Source organism: Hemitrygon akajei, chromosome 5 (genome assembly GCF_048418815.1).
Source record: "Hemitrygon akajei chromosome 5, sHemAka1.3, whole genome shotgun sequence".
NCBI classification, from domain to species: Eukaryota; Metazoa; Chordata; class Chondrichthyes; order Myliobatiformes; family Dasyatidae; genus Hemitrygon; species Hemitrygon akajei.
Window position 1 is genome coordinate 29,851,917 of NC_133128.1, and position 18,057 is coordinate 29,869,973.

General features: G+C 41.5%; 1 protein-coding gene across 1 annotated transcript in view; it reads right to left on the reverse strand.

Annotated features, from left to right (window-relative positions):
* The window catches only part of LOC140727581 (uncharacterized), a 167,282-nt gene that overhangs the window by 61,042 nt on the left and 88,183 nt on the right, over nucleotides 1-18,057 (reverse strand). The window contains exon 6 of the mRNA XM_073045104.1: nucleotides 16,656-16,755. Within this exon, the coding sequence (XP_072901205.1) occupies nucleotides 16,656-16,755 (100 nt within the window). The remainder of the gene's footprint in view (nucleotides 1-16,655; nucleotides 16,756-18,057) is intronic.

Genomic DNA, 18,057 nt, shown 5'->3' on the forward strand with positions numbered 1-18,057 from the left:
GTGTGTATGTGTAGGCCTCTTAGTCTCGATAGACCATGGATTTGCACCTTGATAAGTTTCCAGGGCGCAGGCCTGGGCAAGGTTTTTTTAATATATATTATGGGAGACCAGCAGTTGCCCAAGCTGCAAGTCGCCCCACTCCACACCATCAATGTTGTCCAAGGGAAAAGCATTAGGACCCATACAGCTTGGCACCGGTGTTGTCGCAGAGCAATGTGTGGTCAAGTGCCTTACTCAAGGACACAACACGCTGCCTCAGCCAAGGCTCAAACTAGTGACCTTCAGATCACTAGACCGACGCCTTAACCACTTGGCCATGCGCCAACACTGATGAGTAAGGCAAAGGTCAACTGACTCTGAAGACTAGTGGTATTCATTTAATGTTTAGATGTTCTTTACAGCCGCAGTGTAGGCTTCGTGTTGCTTTTCAGGGTTTTAGTTAACGGCCCTGTTTGGCCCAGAGTTTATTGTTTAGTTTCCCTTTAACACTGTTCATGTTAAAATCTATGGACTACCATCCTGCTTCAGTGTCTCTCACTCTGCACTTGCGCCATATCCAAACCTGGTAGCACTCTGTTCATTTATTATATTATGTATCCTTGGACATTAAGCTCCCACAACTCAGTGATGCTCACAACGTCATACCTGCCAATTTCTAACTGCACTACAAAATCATCTACCTTATCCTGTATACTATGTACATTCTAATAAAACACATTCATCACAATTTTTGATTTTGTCCCAATGTTATACTTCAATTCATCCCACTGACTAATGTTGCCCTATCATCTGCCTGCTTTTCCCTCACAGTCTCACTACACAGTGCATCTAATTGCTTACCAACTGCACCATCCCCCAGCCTGTCACTCTGGTTCTCATCCCCCTGCCAAATTAGATTAAGTCCTCCCCAACAGCTCAAGCAAATCTGCCCACAAGGATATTGGTCCCCTCTCAGATTCAGGTGTAACAGGTCCTTTTTGAACAGGTCATTACTCCCCAGAAGGGATCCAAATGATCCAAATAACTGAAACCCTGCACCTATTCCTCAGCCACGCATTCATCTGCCAAATCATCCTGTTTTTCCCCTCAGTGGTGTGTGGCACAGGCAACAATCCTGAAATTACTACCCTGGAGGTCCTGCTTCTCAGCTTTCTAGCTCCCTATATTCTCTCTTGAGGACTTCCTCCCTTTTCCTATCTATGTTGTTGTACCGATATTCACCATGACTTCTGGCTTCTCACTCTCCCCCTTTAGAATGCTATGGGCTCGAACTGAGACATCCCTGACTCTGGCACCCGGGAGGCAACATACCATCTCTATGTCTCCTTCACATCCACAGGATCTCCTGTCTGCTCCTCTATGGAATCCACTATCACTACTGCATTCCTCTTCCCAATCGAGCAACAGGGTCAGACTTAATACCAGAGACCTGGTTGCTATGACTTCCTTCCCCCACCAGAAGTATCCAAAGTGATGTAATTATTATTGAGGGAAACAGCCACAGGGGTACACACAGGGTTCTTTTCTCTTCTCCTGACAGTCACCAGGTATCATCCCCTTTGCATTTTAGGGGTGACTACCTCCTACCTATCACTTCCTCCTCCTCTCAAGAGCTGAAGGTCAACTAGTGCAGCCCCATTTCCTCAACGTGGTCCCGTAACACTGCTGATGGAGTAGTGTAGGGAAGGGTATAATCGTGCACGTTGGTAGAATGAGTGAAACCACAGAAAATTCAAAAATCAGAAGTGCAAAGTGACTTGGGAGTCCTCATGCAGGATTCCTTAAAGGTTAACCTGCAGGTTGAGTCACTGGTTCAGGAAGGCAAATACAATGTTTGCATTCACTTCAAGAGAAATAGAATATACAAGCCAGGATGTAAAGCTGAGGCTTTATAAGGCAAACTGAGCAGTTTTGGGCCACTTCTCAAAGACAAGATGTGCAGGCATTGGAGAGGGACCAGAGGAGGGTCATGATTCCAGGAATGGAAAGGGTAATGTATGAGGAGTGTTTGATGGCTCTAGGTCTGTACTCAGTGATGTATAGGAGAAAGGAGGTGGATCTCAGTGAAATCTACTGAATATTGAAAGGCCTAGATAGAGTGGCTGTCAAGATGATGTTTCCTACAGTATGGGAGTCTAGGACCAGAGGACACTGTGACAAATTAGAGGGATGTCCATTTAGATTAGGAGGATTTTTTTTTAAAAAAAAAATTATTTTATTATTTTTTTTTTAAAGACCAGAGCATTGTGAATGTGTGAAATCCATTGCTACAGATGACTGTGGAGGCCATCATTGGGTATATTTAAAATGGAGGTTGGAAAGTTCTTGATTAGTCAGGATGCCAAAATTACAGGGAGAAAGCAGAAGAATCAGCTTGATAGGAATAATAAATTAGCCATGATCGAATGGCAGAGCAGACTTGATGGGCTGAATGGTCTAATTCTCTTATGTCTTAAGGCCTTTTCCATCCATCATCTCCAGGCTTCTTACTTCATCCCCTCACACACCTAGCAGCACCTATCACCTTCCTATCCCTCCACCTTGTCCTGGCTTCTTCCTCCTACGTTTCCAGTCCTGATGAAGGTTCTCAGCAGAAACATCAACTGTTCATTCCTTTCCATGTATGGTTCCTGGTCTGCTGAGTTCCTCCAACACTTTATATGTATTTAATATGTTTGATGTTTAATATTCTGTATGTTCAAAGCTGCTTTTTGCATGATTTGTTCTTTATCACACGTTGGGTGTTTGATGTTTTCTTCAATTAGGTTCCATGATGTTTCTTTTTTTGTGGCTGCCTGTGGGATAACAAACCTCAGAATTGTATGCAGTATACATACTTCAATAATAAATTTACTTTGAACCTTGATTTTGTATTTCACCACATTTGTATTACTATATTTGGTGTTTTCTTCTAATTGAATTCAACAAAGGAATATGATTTCACAGAATGACAGAATAATTCCATTCAGAATTCCAAGCTCACAATTCAGCTCAACCCCAGTTAGTAGTACTTTCCAGTCATTTCTCTACGGCCCATTAAATTCATTCCTTTTAGATACTTAACCAGTTCTTTTTAGATCTATAGAATTAAAACTCTGTCAACTACTACCCCTGACAGTGTATTCCAGATGGTAAACACAGTGTAGAAAATTCTTTCCTATGTTAAATTTGAAACAATACCCCAAGAGATGAGTTAGCAGCTTTGATGAATCATTTTGCCACACTGATCTTATCCACCATTCTGTTAGTTACAGCAACTTGATTTTCATCCCATTTCACGGCTCTTTTTTACACTCCCAAAAATTAATCTAATAAGAAACAACCTCCATTTCAAGTATATCATGGGGTTCTTAAGAGAACACTTTCTTGTGAAGTACAACTATTGCAACGATTTTATCTTAGTTATTTTTCTGGATAGCATTTTGAGTATTGTGGTTTTTGGCTAATGGAAGAACATCTTTCAAGTCTATGAACAATGAAAACAAATCATAAGGAAATTCTAACAGTTCAGACAGAAGAACATTAAAATCTCCACATGCAGCCAAATATCTTTTGATGCACATAAATCACTTGTGAAATATTCACATGCATGTCCAACTTCATGGCTGTTGCACGCTGTGGTGGATTCACTATTTGCTCTCGCCTTCGCCGTTGCTCCTCTTGTCTCCTTGCCTCCTCCAGTTCTTCCATTGGTTTTGGGTGCGGGAATTGCAGATTGGTTTCAGCTGTTGATGGCTCTCCGTTCGTTTCTGTTATACTCCAATAGGCCAAAGCGTAATCAATAAGTTGCTGTTTGTCCAACAATGGAGAAAGCTCGAAACCTTGTTTATTTAGGTAGTTCAATATATCCTCATGCAGAACCTTCCTGCGTTTTAGGAGCTCTTCTGCACTTTGGCTGTGGTTCAGAATGATACCAATGAGGTCTGCAAGAAAGTTCAAGAATATGTAATTTATATGCACGCAAATGCCTAATCTCAACATTTCAATGCAAGTAAAATAGAAAAAGAAATTGTAAGTACAATAATTAGCTCACTAAGGTAAATAAGAATGAGAAATTAAGATATTACTGTAATTCAACTAAAAGGAAAATACCCTGATTATGCACTCAGTGAGGGAGAAAAATGGCCACAGTTGCCCGGTTTACTGCCTCTTACTCAGGGGTTGAGGTTCAATGCTGATTTCCTCTGCTGTCCATGCAGTCTGCACTGTGACCAAGTAGGTTTCTTCCTGGAGATGGATTTCCTTCCAAATTCGAAACATCGTCACTACCTCCTCCCATAGATGCTGTCTGGCCTGCTGAGTTCTGCCAGCGTTTTGTGTTTTTATTTATTTCCAGCATCTGCAGATTCACTCGTGTTGCCAGAATATAAAGTGTTGCTTCTTCAACCTGAGCGTGGCCTCATCAATACAGTAGAGGGGGCCATTGACTGACAGGTTGGAATGGGAATGATAAGTAGAATTGAAATGGGTAGCCACTAGGAGATCCAGCTTTTTGTGACAGACAGGGTGAAGATGCTCCATGAAGTGGTCTCCCAATCTACGTCGGGTCTCACCAATATACAGGAGGCCACACCGGAAGCAGTAGATACGATCCCAACAGCCTCACAGGTGAAGAGTCGCCTCACCTGAAAAGACTGTTTAGAGCCCTTAATGACACTGAGGGAGGAGGTGCAAGGAAAGAGTAAATAAATGAAGTCAAAGTCAAATTTATTAACAAAGTACATATATGTACAAATAGTGAATCTTTGCTGTGCTCCCTGTCCTTAAAAAGGAGCTTGTAGAGCGAATTAAAACAAAAGGGAAAGAGCATTGGATGAGTTTAAATGCGTGATTGATGTGCTATCGGTATGTTCTTTCTCTCCATAACTCCATGAAACCAGTGCTTGCACACTGCCCCACAGCCCTGTGCAAATGAAGTGAGAATCCCTTACTCTTTATTCCAACACTCCCATAATAAATCCTAACATACCATTCACCTTCCTGTTCTCCTATTGCATCCACTGGGTTTCAGTGACGTGTGCACAAGGACACCCAGCTTCCTTGAACATTAATACTGTCCAATTTCTTGCTTGCCATTTACAAAGAATTGAAAATACACGTGGACTAAGATGCTAACTGTCCTGTGCTATCATCAGTGGGATCATCAGTTGATCTGCCACCTGTCTTCAGGAGTTTCGGCCCGCTTATGATCAAGACTCCCTCGAGGTGGTGGGCCAGCAGTGCTAAAGCGCCACCTCCCACTGGTGAGCTTAACAACTTGGCATCTGCCTCTGGCAGAGTTGTTGGTCACTTCCATCCAACAGATAGTCCATTCTTCAGGTGTCTATGCAGCTACTGAAGAGTTTACAAAAGATGGATACACTGTCTGACTATCTGCCCCTCTGGACGTACTTGGTCCACACCCATGATGTTCCTGGCTAGCAACAGACCTGCTGGTTGACTTGATCTCTCTTCTAGTAAAGCCAAGGTCACGCAGCCACTTCTGGAAAGTGAACGCAATAAAGCCACGGCAACCTACTTCGAATGGATAGCATGAGACCTTCCACCCTCTGTCCCTGCACTCTGATCTTAATTCTGCAGACTTGGTTAACTTGTGCTCATGGGCTTCATCGATGTTGTCTTCCCAGGGGACTGAGGTCACCAATAACCACTTCTCTACTGGTATCAGACCAGACGATTATATCTGGACGCAATGTGGTAAAAACTATTTGCTCTGTGAAACAGCCTTTCCCATCCAGGTTGGCCTTGACACACCAATCATTGGCTGAAGAAAGTATGCTTGATCGTGGGCCTGTGCTGTACACCCTTGAATTAGAGCATTCTTTCACAAATGATATGCAATGTTCTGTGCAGCATGGGGCATGAGATAAGTTGTGCCACAGTACTCTGCTCAACCGCTTCTGTTACAACTTTGAGAACGTTGTTATGTCTCCAAGTGTACATGCCGCTGGAAAGATTGACTCTGCATGCACTCAAAATATGCTGAAGTGTTCCCTTCTCGCCACAAGCAGCACACCTGTCTCTCTTATCTTCATACCAGGTGCTGAGGTTGACAGGTGTTGGGAGCAGGTCATACACTGCTCTATATAGAAAAGAACTGCGGAGTGGTTCCATCTGCCATAGGACATTCCAAGATAGATGTCGTTGTTCAACACTTTTCCACCAGGTCCAAGCCCCTTGTTTGGTCAGGCCAGCTGCTTTAGCTAACCTCTTCTACCTCTTGTATTTCATGTGTTACAAGCTCACAATGCTCCTTACCTGTAGAAGATGACCACCACTTGTGGGTTGTCCATCCAAGTCCCTGGTGGCCTAGCTGGGTAGCCCTGACCATCTCCTTGTGCTTCAATCTTGACTCTGCCTCATCAACTGCTGCCCAGGCTGACCACTTCCTGCCTGATCTCACATCCAGCTGGATGTTCTTGATGACAGGGTTTTTTGAGTCTTGAAGTATCAAGAATGATCCGACCTTGGCTACCTTGACCTCAACAAGGAATTGCACTGGGATGGTAAGCTTTGTCTGGCTACTGTGGATTGCAATATTAGTGAAGCTGCTCGGTACTCCAAGCCACTTCTTCACATACTTGTTGATCTTCCGTTCCATTGCCTCAACATGGGACATTGCCACTTCTTAGAGTTAATGACCACATTATCCATGGCATCAGTCCGTACTGCAAGCACCACAACTTCAACTTGCCAGGCAAACCACACTTGTCGACAGACATCAGACTTCTGCTGATCTGTTCTCCTGTCTCTTGAACCCTCTTGGTGTCTCTCAGCTCCTCTGTGTACCATCACCTGAGGCTCTTAACTGGTTGGTCCTGAATGGATGGAATCTCCTCTCCACAAAGGGTGAAATGAAAGTCAACCAGCTTTCCACTCCTAAAAACAATGCTCCTTGACTTCTTGGTCTTGAACTTCATTCTTCCCCAATCCATTAGCTCCTCGAGTCTAGATAGTACACTTCCCACTGTCTCCATGCTAGGACCAAAAGGTTGAGATCGTCCATGAACGCACGTATTGGTGGCAACTTCCCTCTGCCATCAAGTGCGACACCTGGTCCCACTGATTCTGCAGCCCTCACAATGACCTCCATGGCTAACACAAAAAAGGATGGGTGAAATCGCACATCCCGTTGGGATACCAACGTCCAAACTCTGCCACCTAGTTGTAAACTGCTGAGTGGAAAACCTCATCCGGAAATTGTTGTAGTACTGCATAACGAAGTTCCTCACCTTAGCAGGAATCCATAGGAATTCCATTACAAACACAATCAGGACATGGGGAACGGAACCATACGCATTTGCAAGATCAAGCCAAACTACAGCTAGATTTCTTCTCAACCTTTTCGACTCCTGGATGGTATGCCACATCATACTAGTATGTTCAAGGCATCCCGGGAAGCCTGGTATTCCTGCCTTCTGCACAGATGTATTTACTACTCCATTTTCTATCACAAATGAAGATATTCTTTCTGCTAGAATGCCAAACATAATCTTCCTCTCTACATTCAGGAGTGAAATTGGTCAGAACTGATTCAATGTAATAGAAATCTCTTCCTTCAGGATGTATACTCCTTCAACCTCACTCCATGACAAAGGAACAACACCTTGTCTCCACACCACCTTTAACAATCTCCACAAGTATTTCCTCAGCTCTTCACACTTCTTGAACACCTTATATGGCACTCCATTAGGTCCTAGCACTGAACCTGACCTTGCCTTTTTGATGAACTGCTCGACTTCTGCCATTTTGGGTTCTGACAGATCGACCTTCACTCCTGGCTCGGTAGGCTTCACAAGCCCAGAAATGTCAGGCAAAGGGGTCTCCCGTTGTTCGTTACAGTAAGAGCTTTCCAGGTGATCCTCCAGTTCTTGTTGAGAGATATTAAGCTGCCTGCTCTTACTTTGTTCAAACAATCTCTTTGTGAACTGGTGAGGGTTCTCAAAGAATGCCTTTCTTGCCTTCTCTCTCTTCTTTCACTTTTTACGCTGTGACTCTGCACGACGGAGTGATGCTAACTTTATTTGAAACTGCTCTTGGAGACCAGCAAGCCCTGGCTTGTCACCCTCACTTGCTACCTTCCACCTCTGTCTCAACGATCTAAGCTCTCTCCTCAACCTACTAATCTCCTTCTGGCGCCTGCTTGGTTGCTGTGTAGGTTTTGCTTTCTTCAACTCAACTAAACCAAACCAAACCTGTACTTTCCAACATTATAAATCATATCACCCATCACTTCCAACTTTCTCTTTGATGTTCCCAAGAGTGTTCTCCAACATCATACTGATATCCTCATCAAACACACGCCAAGCCTTCTCATCTGCCATTGCTGGCCATTTGACCTTCCTCTTCTTCTCTACCACTTCACCACCGCCATCATGCGAAGAATCTACCTGGGTACTGTGGTCTGCAACCTGACCTGGGTTATCTCTCGTCTGACCTGGAGTATGATGACTCTCTCCAGAGCGAATTGCTGTGGCTTGTGTATCAGTGGTCGAAAAGATCACATCTTCTGTGCTTGAAGTAATTTCATCTTCATCCACTGGGATGGAATAGCACTTCAACGTTGCTTGGTGAACTCGTAAACCTTTAAATGCTGGAGAACGCTCTCCCACACCAACACATTGGACACTCAGAGCCTCTTATCCTAGCTCTTGGTCATAGTCGTTCCCTATGTTTTCACAGAGTATTCCACAATACTGTGTGTTTCTGTTTTCTGCACTGAAGTAAATTACCTCATTTTCCACATGATATTGCATACCCTCATCCAATTCCCTCAGCTTGTCTACATCTCCCTCAATTCACTTTACTCTACCTCATACTCAAAATACCACTAAATTTTCTATCAATAGGGAAATAAGAAATCACCCACATAGATTGTGAAAAGCTGGACACCACACAGCTCTGCCTTAAATTGCTTGTCACAGACTGCTAATCTGAAGGGGTTCTGTTTATTCCCATTCTTTCCTTTTTGTTCAATAATCAATATATTTCGGCATGTTTCCAATTTCATATTGTCTTCACTTTTACCAACCTCCTGCATGGAACCACATCAAATTCTTCCAGGAAGCTAAATACACAGTAGAATAGTGAGCTGGTTCCCGCTTAACTATTTTACTATGCACGTCCTCAAAAAGTACTTCATTATTTTTCTTTCCCAAATCCACATCAATTCTGCCCAATTCCATTATAGTTTATTTGGAAAACATTTAAACCATTAATATTCCTTATTGATTTGTGTATATACTGTTTCTGTATATTCCAACAACATGGTTGTATCTCCCATAAAATAGCTTAAAAAATTGATTCTGAATAGGGCATACACAAAATAAAACTTATGGTAAACTGCAGTGGTTAAAATGATCTATTGTGGTATCATGTGTCCCACAGTGAGAAAGGGTGACTTCTGACTGTGAAACTTCTCACTATCTGAATGCCCAGAGCATCAGGCTTCCTTTGAAGAGTCTTGAGAGACTATTTTATCCATGTTGAGAGTTCTGAGAGTCCTCTTTAATAAAGTAGGTTGGGAAGGAGGTGACTGCATATGTCATGGACAAAAATGCAAAACCAGTTTTCACCTTCATCAGATTGGTGGATTAGCTGTAAATAGTACTCTAATTTAAAAATGTGCTTAAGAGCTCTGCTTTCAGATTTTTTCCTCTTCAGCATCACTGAATACACAGATAATGAACTGAGCATTCATTCTGATAAGATGTTCTATAGGTCAGTTGTGGAGAGCGCCCTCTTCTTTGTGGTGGCGTGTTGGGGAGGAAGCATTAAGAAGAGGGACGCCTCACGTCTTAATAAGCTGGTAAGGAAGGCGGGCTCTGTCGTGGGCAAAGTACTGGAGAGTTTAACATCGGTAGCTGAGCGAAGGGCGCTGAGTAGGCAACGGTCAATTATGGATAACTCTGAACATCCTCTACATAGCACCATCCAGAGACAGAGAAGCAGTTTCAGCGACAGGTTACTATTGATGCAATGCTCCTCAGACAGGATGAAGAGGTCAATACTCCCCAATGCCATTAGGCTTTACAATTCTACCGCCAGGACTTAAGAACTTTTTAAAAGCTATTATTAATGCTTTTTGAGATAGTGATTTAGATGGATATCATATTTTTTACTGAGTTAAGTATTGTATGTAATTAGTTTTGCTACAACAAGTGTATGGGACATTGGAAAAAAGTTGAATTTCCCCATGGGGTTGAATAAAGTATCTATCTATCTATTTATCTATTACTGTGCATTAAGCCCAAAACACTGGAGTGATAATGCGGAGGTTGGTAGTTTCTTGATTAGTAATGGTATCAAAGGTTATGAGGAGGAGATAGGAGATGGAGTTGAGAGGGATAATAAATCAGCCATTATGGAATAACAGAACAAACTTGATGGGCTGAATAGCCAAATTCTGCTCCTATGCCTTATGCTACCTTATTGAGATTCATTTACTTGCAGGTATTTTCAGGAAAAGAACCAGGGGGAAAAAAAGCAGATTAAGGGTTAGAGGAACTAACTAACATTTAATGCACTTGCACCTACCTAATCATACCCTACTATTTTCTGGCCAAACCTGAACCTGCACTTTTTCATTTCATGGAATATAAACAGACGATTCTGGTTAACTGGGACATATCACTTTGATCCAATTAAGTGGCTGCCCCAATTAGTTGAAGTTTCATGAAAATAGTTAAAAAGGCATAATAAAATCGAACTACCATTTAACTGAGAAACAAATCACATATTGAAGTGAAATATGGAACAGATTAGAACACTACAAATACCACTACAGTACTATAAAACTGTATTAGTTCCAAACAGTCGTCACAAAGGAGCTCATCCAGCAAGTACACTGCTGTGTTCCTTTTATTGACTGTAAATAAACAAAATCAGGGCAAACTGCATTGCCTTCATGCACAGTCGATATTTTTCAAAATATCAAAACCCGCTACTTCATGATTCACCGACTGTCAGCCCATAATGCAAACAAACCCAATTAGCACTATTTTAAAATTGTTTGCTCTGGTGTCTAACGGCCACACAATTGCACACGACTGATACTAGTTAGAAACTGTTCGACAACAGTCTCTGTCGGTTCCAGGGTACTAACTCTTTCTGAAGCTGGTGGTATGGGACTTAAGCACCTCTGGTTGTTGAGAGTGAGAAGCATTCACTGAACGTTTTTGATGAAATACGCAATAGAGAAAACTGAGCATCAGTAGATTTTGGGTAATTTATTTGTTCATGTTCTATATATTATTTGTTTACATTTTCTAATTATTTGCATGATTTGTTCTTTTTCAGACACAGATGCTTATTGGTCTTTGTTGTGTGTTTCTTGTGAATTCGAGTATGTTTCTTTGTTTTGTGGGAGTCTGCAAGAAGATGAATCTCAGAGTTGGATATGGTAGACATACTTTGAAAATAAATTTGCTTTGAACGTTGTTTTGGAATAACATTTTTCTTGTGTCCTTCACAGTTTCTGTCCATTATTAATTACATTTGAAGCAGCATGGATTTACTACCTTTGTCAACAATTTACTTCCTTTTTCACCATTAGCTGTTGTTTTCAACCAAGTTAGCTACATTTTTCAACCACTGCAGTTCTTATGGTGCAGTATATCCCAAAAACCTCCAGGATTTGCTCAAAGCTTCAGAGAAGAAACACAATTATAAAGCAGCACAGTATGTGACAAGGCAAAGATGTAGAAAGGAAGCAGAAGCTGTTGTGGATGTCTTGTACCTTCTGCCATTGTCCTTCTAAGTGACAGTGGTGGCTTTATGAGATACTATCAAAGGAGATCTGGTAAGTTGGGGCAGTTCATTTTTCAGATGATACACATTAACTAACATTCAGTGGTCCAGAGATGGAGGAAGTGATTGGTGAAGGTACTAATTAATTTCATCAGGGAAGTGGCAAGTTTGCATCACATGCCTCACCTGTGTTGTGTTAATGCTGGAAAGGCTTTGGGAAGGTATTAAGCGAGTCATTCTCCACAGAATATCAACCTTCTGACCACCTATTGTGGCCGTATTCATTTGTCGCAGGTGAGGAGTTATGAATGAAACTGAACATGGCAGAACTATCACCATATATCTGCATTTCTGGAAGGAAGGTCATTGATACAATCAATTGAAGATTGTGGTCAATTTACTTTTCAATGAATATGTATTATTCTGTATGTTGGTTACTTGTCGGTCTTTGTGTATAGTTTTTCATTGATTCTTTATGCTACTGTGAATTCCTGCAAGGAAATGAATCTTAGTGTAGTATATGGTGACATATGAGAATAAATTTATTGAATTTTGAACTTTGAACTCAACTTTGAATAATGGTTGTAGTGGAAAGTTACCATTTGAAAAATATGGGTAATTTGATCTAGTGCTTTGAGTCCTGCATCCCATCCCTCCCACTCAGCATAACTAACACTTGAGATTAGGAAGGTACTCTATATTGGATGGTGGTGTGAAAACTGTTTTACTTGAATCTGGCTGGAAATTACTTCTGAGGGCAATTAAATATTTATCACTTTCATGTATGTGGTATCATTGAAAGTTGCGACCATGTAGGAACAATAGTCTCCTTCAGGGAACAGAACCTAGTGAAGAAATTTTTTGTGTTTGTCTCTGTTTCAAGTATTTTAATTCCATGTTTAATAGATAACTAAATTTTAATTTCCCAGTTACCTATGTGGTAGTCAGACTCATCTTTTTAATAATTGATTTGGAATTCTAATTATTAGTCCAGCTGCATAATTATAAGTCCAGCTGCATAATTATAATTATAGGGTATTTACAATTAAAGCCTGTCATGGAACTGTGCAGAACAGTGTTTTAAATGCATTATTTCAATATGATCGACAAAGCTAAATTTGGTTGATATACACCAAGGCTCATTTTACGTTCAAGATTAAAGTATATAGCTAGCACACATTAACTAGTGGACATGTACTCTGAAACTGAACCTTATAGTTCAAAGTATATTTATTATCAAAGTTGAGATGTGTCTTCTGGCAGGCGGTCATAAAACAAAGAAATACCAAAGAACCCAGTTAAAGAAAAAAACCCACACAAAACAATCAAACCTGCAAAAAAAAAAATCACAGCAACAAAAAGAGAAAACTATAAACAGAACATTAAACATCAAGCTATAGAGTCCCCAAAAATGCATTCACAGCCATGTGCCTCTGGGTTAAGTGAAGCCTGTCCAGGTGCCAATGGCTGCAGCCACAGCGTCAGTAAATTCACTACTGTGTGTCAATGGCTGCAGGTCTCAACCACACAAATAAAGCATTTAACAGTAAAGACACTAAACATGAAATTGCAGCCAGAAGTGGGTCCATCGCCATGAGCTGCCAAGGCAATTGGACCTTCCAGCCTGGGAACCAAGACTGCAGCACCTTCCGCCAGCAACACTGAGTAGGATACCAGTCAAGCACAGGCAGGTGGCACTGAACACCCATTTGTTTTCCATTCTCATTAAATTTAATCTGGCTCAACGCTTTACTCAGAGTGGAGCAATGGAGCCAACCACGGGTTTGTGCTATGTTGTGCTATTAGGAATAAACACAGCCATCCCCAGCTACAGCCACAGCTGTATTCCATGCCGAATCCCCCAGGAAATCACAGAAGTGCAAGATCATTCAGTTGTCCCAAAAATACATTGTTTGCAGCCTGTAACTTCCCTTTTTAACAATCACAGTTCAGAAGTATATTTAGAAGACGAGTATCCAGAGTTTTGTAAACTGTCTGCAAGATGTTGCCGTTGAACATTGGTGCTATCTTGCCGGAATACAATTATATGTTAATTATTCACTGCATATGCTACTGGATAAGTTAGGGCAGGTTGCCTTGTATAGGAATGTCATGAGTTTGAGAAAGGCTATTGAGATGGAGAAAACCATACAACACAGCAGCATAATTTTAAATGAAAGCATTCAAAGTACACAAAGTAAAATTATTTTTCATCAGCTGAAGGTCCAAAAAATGATTAGCAGACAAGTCCAGAGGACAGAAAATATTCAAGGCAACCTCAATATAATGGTCAAATGATAGACATTTACAGCAGACATTTCTGGGGAATTAAATTTCGGCCAGGTCTTGGTACACCAATCAAACATTTTCGTACCAAGATCTCAGTATCTTGAATTACCTTTCGAAATGTTATTTGAAGCAGAACAGTCCAACACCAAAAGGCTTAGAAAGCTTGTTGTTTGATTCTGTACTGTTATAATCTATTTGTGATCCGTGTACTAGAAACAATGGCATATGAAAGAAGCCCTCATGTTTATGATCCCTCAAAGTTGATTACTTCAAAATTAAATAAATCTGGAAGAAATTTTGCAACATCCAAATTTTCTATTTTAGAAGAACATTTTCCATTTTTTAAACTATATATTTAATAGAAAGCCAATAAATGTAACTAAGAAATATCTGTTCTTTTAACTGTTCAAATGTGGCAAGATAAAAAAAATCTAATTATTTCTTTAAATATGTTTAAAACTTCGAGTGTAAACGTGCAACTTTACACACAAGCAACACACACAAAATGCTGGTGGAACACAGCAGGCCAGGCAGCATCTATAGGGAGAAGTGCTGTCGACATTTCAGGCCGAAACCCTTCGTCAGGACTAACTGAAAGGAAAGATAGTAAGAGATTTGAAAGTAGTGAGGAGAGGGGGAAAATGCAAAATGATAGAAGACCGGAGGGGGTGGGGTGAAGATGAGAGCCGGAAAGGTGATTGGGAAAAGGGATACAGAACTAGAGAAGGCAAAGGATCATAGGGCAGGAGGCCTAGGGAGAAAGAAAGGGGGAGGGGAGCAGCAGAGGGAGATGGAGAACAGGCAGAGTGATGGGCAGAGTGAAAAAAGAGGGGACAAAACTAAATATATCAGGGATGGGGTAAGAAGGGGAGGAGGGGCATTAACAGAACTTAGAGAAGTCAATGTTCATGCCATCAGGTTGGAGACTACCCAGCCTGTATACAAGGTGTTGTTCCTCCAACCAGAGAGTGGCTTCACCTTGACTATTAACGCCCCTCCTCCCCTTCATACCCCATCCCTGATATAGTATTTTTCCCCCCTCTTTTTTCTCTCTGCCCATCACTGCCTGTTCTCCATCTACCTCTGGTGCTCCCCTCCCCCTTTCTATCTCCCGAGACCTCCAGTCCCATGATTCTTTCCCTTCTCCAGCTCTGTATCACTTTTGCCAATCACCTTTTCAGCTCTCAGCTTCACACCACCCCCTCCGGTCTTCTCCTATCATTTCGCATTTCCCCCTCTCCCTCCTACTTTCAAATCTCTTACTATCTTTCCTTTCAGTTAGTCCTGACGAATGGTCTCAGCCCAAAACGTCGACTGTACTTCTTCCTATAGATGCTGCCCGGCCTGCTGCGTTCCACCAGCATTTTGTGCGTGTTGCTTGAATTTCCAGCATCTGCAGATTTCCTTGTGTTAACTTTAAACACAAGGTAGATTTCAGTTGCCAAAATAGTCTAAAACAATTATAATCTATTTTTTTTTTTTTAATTTATTAGTTTTTCAAAACATTTTACAAAATTAAAAACCCCAAATCCCAATGAGGAGCATTAATACAGTGCAAGATTAAGCATACAATAACAATATGCTACAAAGGAAGAGAATTTAACAAAAAAGCACCTAATTAAAAGACAAGTGAGCTTAGTGTCCTCCCCAAGCCCCACAACACAAGAAAAAAACAACAACAACTCCAGACCAACCACCACACAGTATAAAGAGTACAAGTCCGGACAGTCAAACTCCCAGACTGTGAATACACTTAGCAACAGAGGATAATAATGCCTGCTACCAGAAAAAAAGGGAGCTGAAAGCAAGGGACCGAAAAGAAGAAGAAAAAAGAAAAAACCCTAGTCAAGAGGAAGGCTATGAAAGTACTCGATAAAAGGTCCCCAGACCTTATGGAACTTTAGATCCGAATTAAGAACTGAATAATGAATTTTTTCGAGGTCCAAGCAGGCCATAATGTCGTTAAGCCATTGTGCATGAGTGGGCGGGGCAACATCTCTCCATCTAAGGAGGATCAAGCGTCTAGCCAGGAGAGAGGCAAAGGATAGTATTCGGCATTTGGTCGGACCCAGACATAAATCTGTCTCGCCCCAAAAACTGAGCAGAGCAATTAAGGGGTTAGGTTCTAGGTGCTGATTCAGAATACCCGATAATGTAGTGAAGACATCTTTCCAGAATTTCTCCAAGCTAGGACAGAACCAGTACATATGGATGAGAGAGGCCACGCCCCTCTTGCATTTATCACAGAGCAGACTAATGCCAGGGTAGAATTGAGATAGTTTAGATTTAGACATATGGGCTCTATGAACAATCTTAAACTGTAAGAGGCAATGGCGAGCACAAAGGGAGGTTGAGTTAACCGATTTGAGAACTGAGTCCCAGCTCTCCTCGGATAAGGAGATATTTAAATCCTGCTCCCAGGCCATTTTAATTTTATCCACAGAGGCCCGTCGTAAGGCTGCTAGTTTATCTCGGATAATTGAAATTAAACCTTTACCTAGTGGATTAATGGAAAGAAATAGGTCCATAGCATTTTTCGCAGGCATTTCAGGAAAGTTAGGAATTAAAGGAGCAGTAAATCTATTTTTTAAGATAGAAATCAGACTGATTGTACTTACCTTCTGTAGTCAACCCTCCACGGACTACAATGTCCTTCAGTCCAAGCAAATTACCGCAGCTTAATGATTTTAGGATTTCCGAACATCCTCTTCTTTGGGTCTGTAGAAAAGACGACATGATTTTTCTCTCTCCTAAATAAAATCGAAGGTCAGCAAGAATTTAGAGTCAACTCGGTTAGAAGATACGCAGTAATCTTGCGGTGACCTCAGATTGGCTTCGAAAGCATCAACACATCAGTCAATGTATTCGGGAAATTACATTGAAGTGAAACAATCAAAAGGAATAAGGGAAAATCAAAACTGATATAAATCGGCTAATGTAACCAGGAAACGCTTTGAGATGTAAAGCTACAGAAGTCATAGCTCCTTCCTCGCTGACAGGCTTCAAACAGGCAGAAGATTATTGTAGAAATTGAGGCTTCTAGAATCAGTCATTGATAGTTACAGCATGGAGACAGCTCTTCAGCCCACAGGATCCATAACAAACTTCAACCACCCATGTACACGGATCCTACAAGTATCACTTTTGTATTCTCCCCGTATTGTCATTTATCTCCATCTGTTTGCAGCAATCACTAAACACAGGCAATTTACAGAGAGAAATTAATTTGTCAGCACACACCTTTCCTACTCACACTGATTTGCTATGCACCTATTAAAATTACAGGCAAAATGGTGATTCTGGCCTTTGGTTTTATGACTCTGGAAGATAAACAGTAACAGATCATCAGTGCAAAACAAGCAAACTATAATTTCTCACCCCATTCTAGTAAAATTGCAGTCATATGTGCTCTCTTTTTGGATCTGAAAGAGAATAGACAATAGGTGCAGGAGTAGGCCATTTGGCCCTTTGAGCCAGCACCACCATTCACTGGATGATCAGCCATGATCACAATCAGTACCCCGTTCCTGCCTTCTCCTCATATCCCTCGACTCTGCTATCTTTAAGAGCTCTAACTCTTTCTTGAAAGCATCCAGAGAATTGGCCTCCACTGCCTTCTGAGGCAGAACATTCCACAGATCCACAACTCTCTGGGTGAAAATGTTTTTCCTCAACTCCATTCAAAATAGCCTACCCCTTATTCTTAAACCGTGGCCTCTGGTTCTGGACTCCCCCAACATCACGAACATGTTTCCTGCCTCTAGCGTGTCCAATCCCTTAATAATCATATGTTTCAATCAGATCCCCTCTCATCCTTCTAAATTCCAGTGTATACAATCCCAGTTACTCCAATCTTTCAACATATGACAGTCCCGTCATTCTGGGAATTAACCTTGTGAACCTACGCTGCACTCCCTCAATAGCAAGAATGTCCTTCCTCAAATTTGGAGACCAAAACTGCACATATTACTCCAGGTGTGGTCTCATCAGTACCCTGTACAACTGCAGAAGGACCTCTTT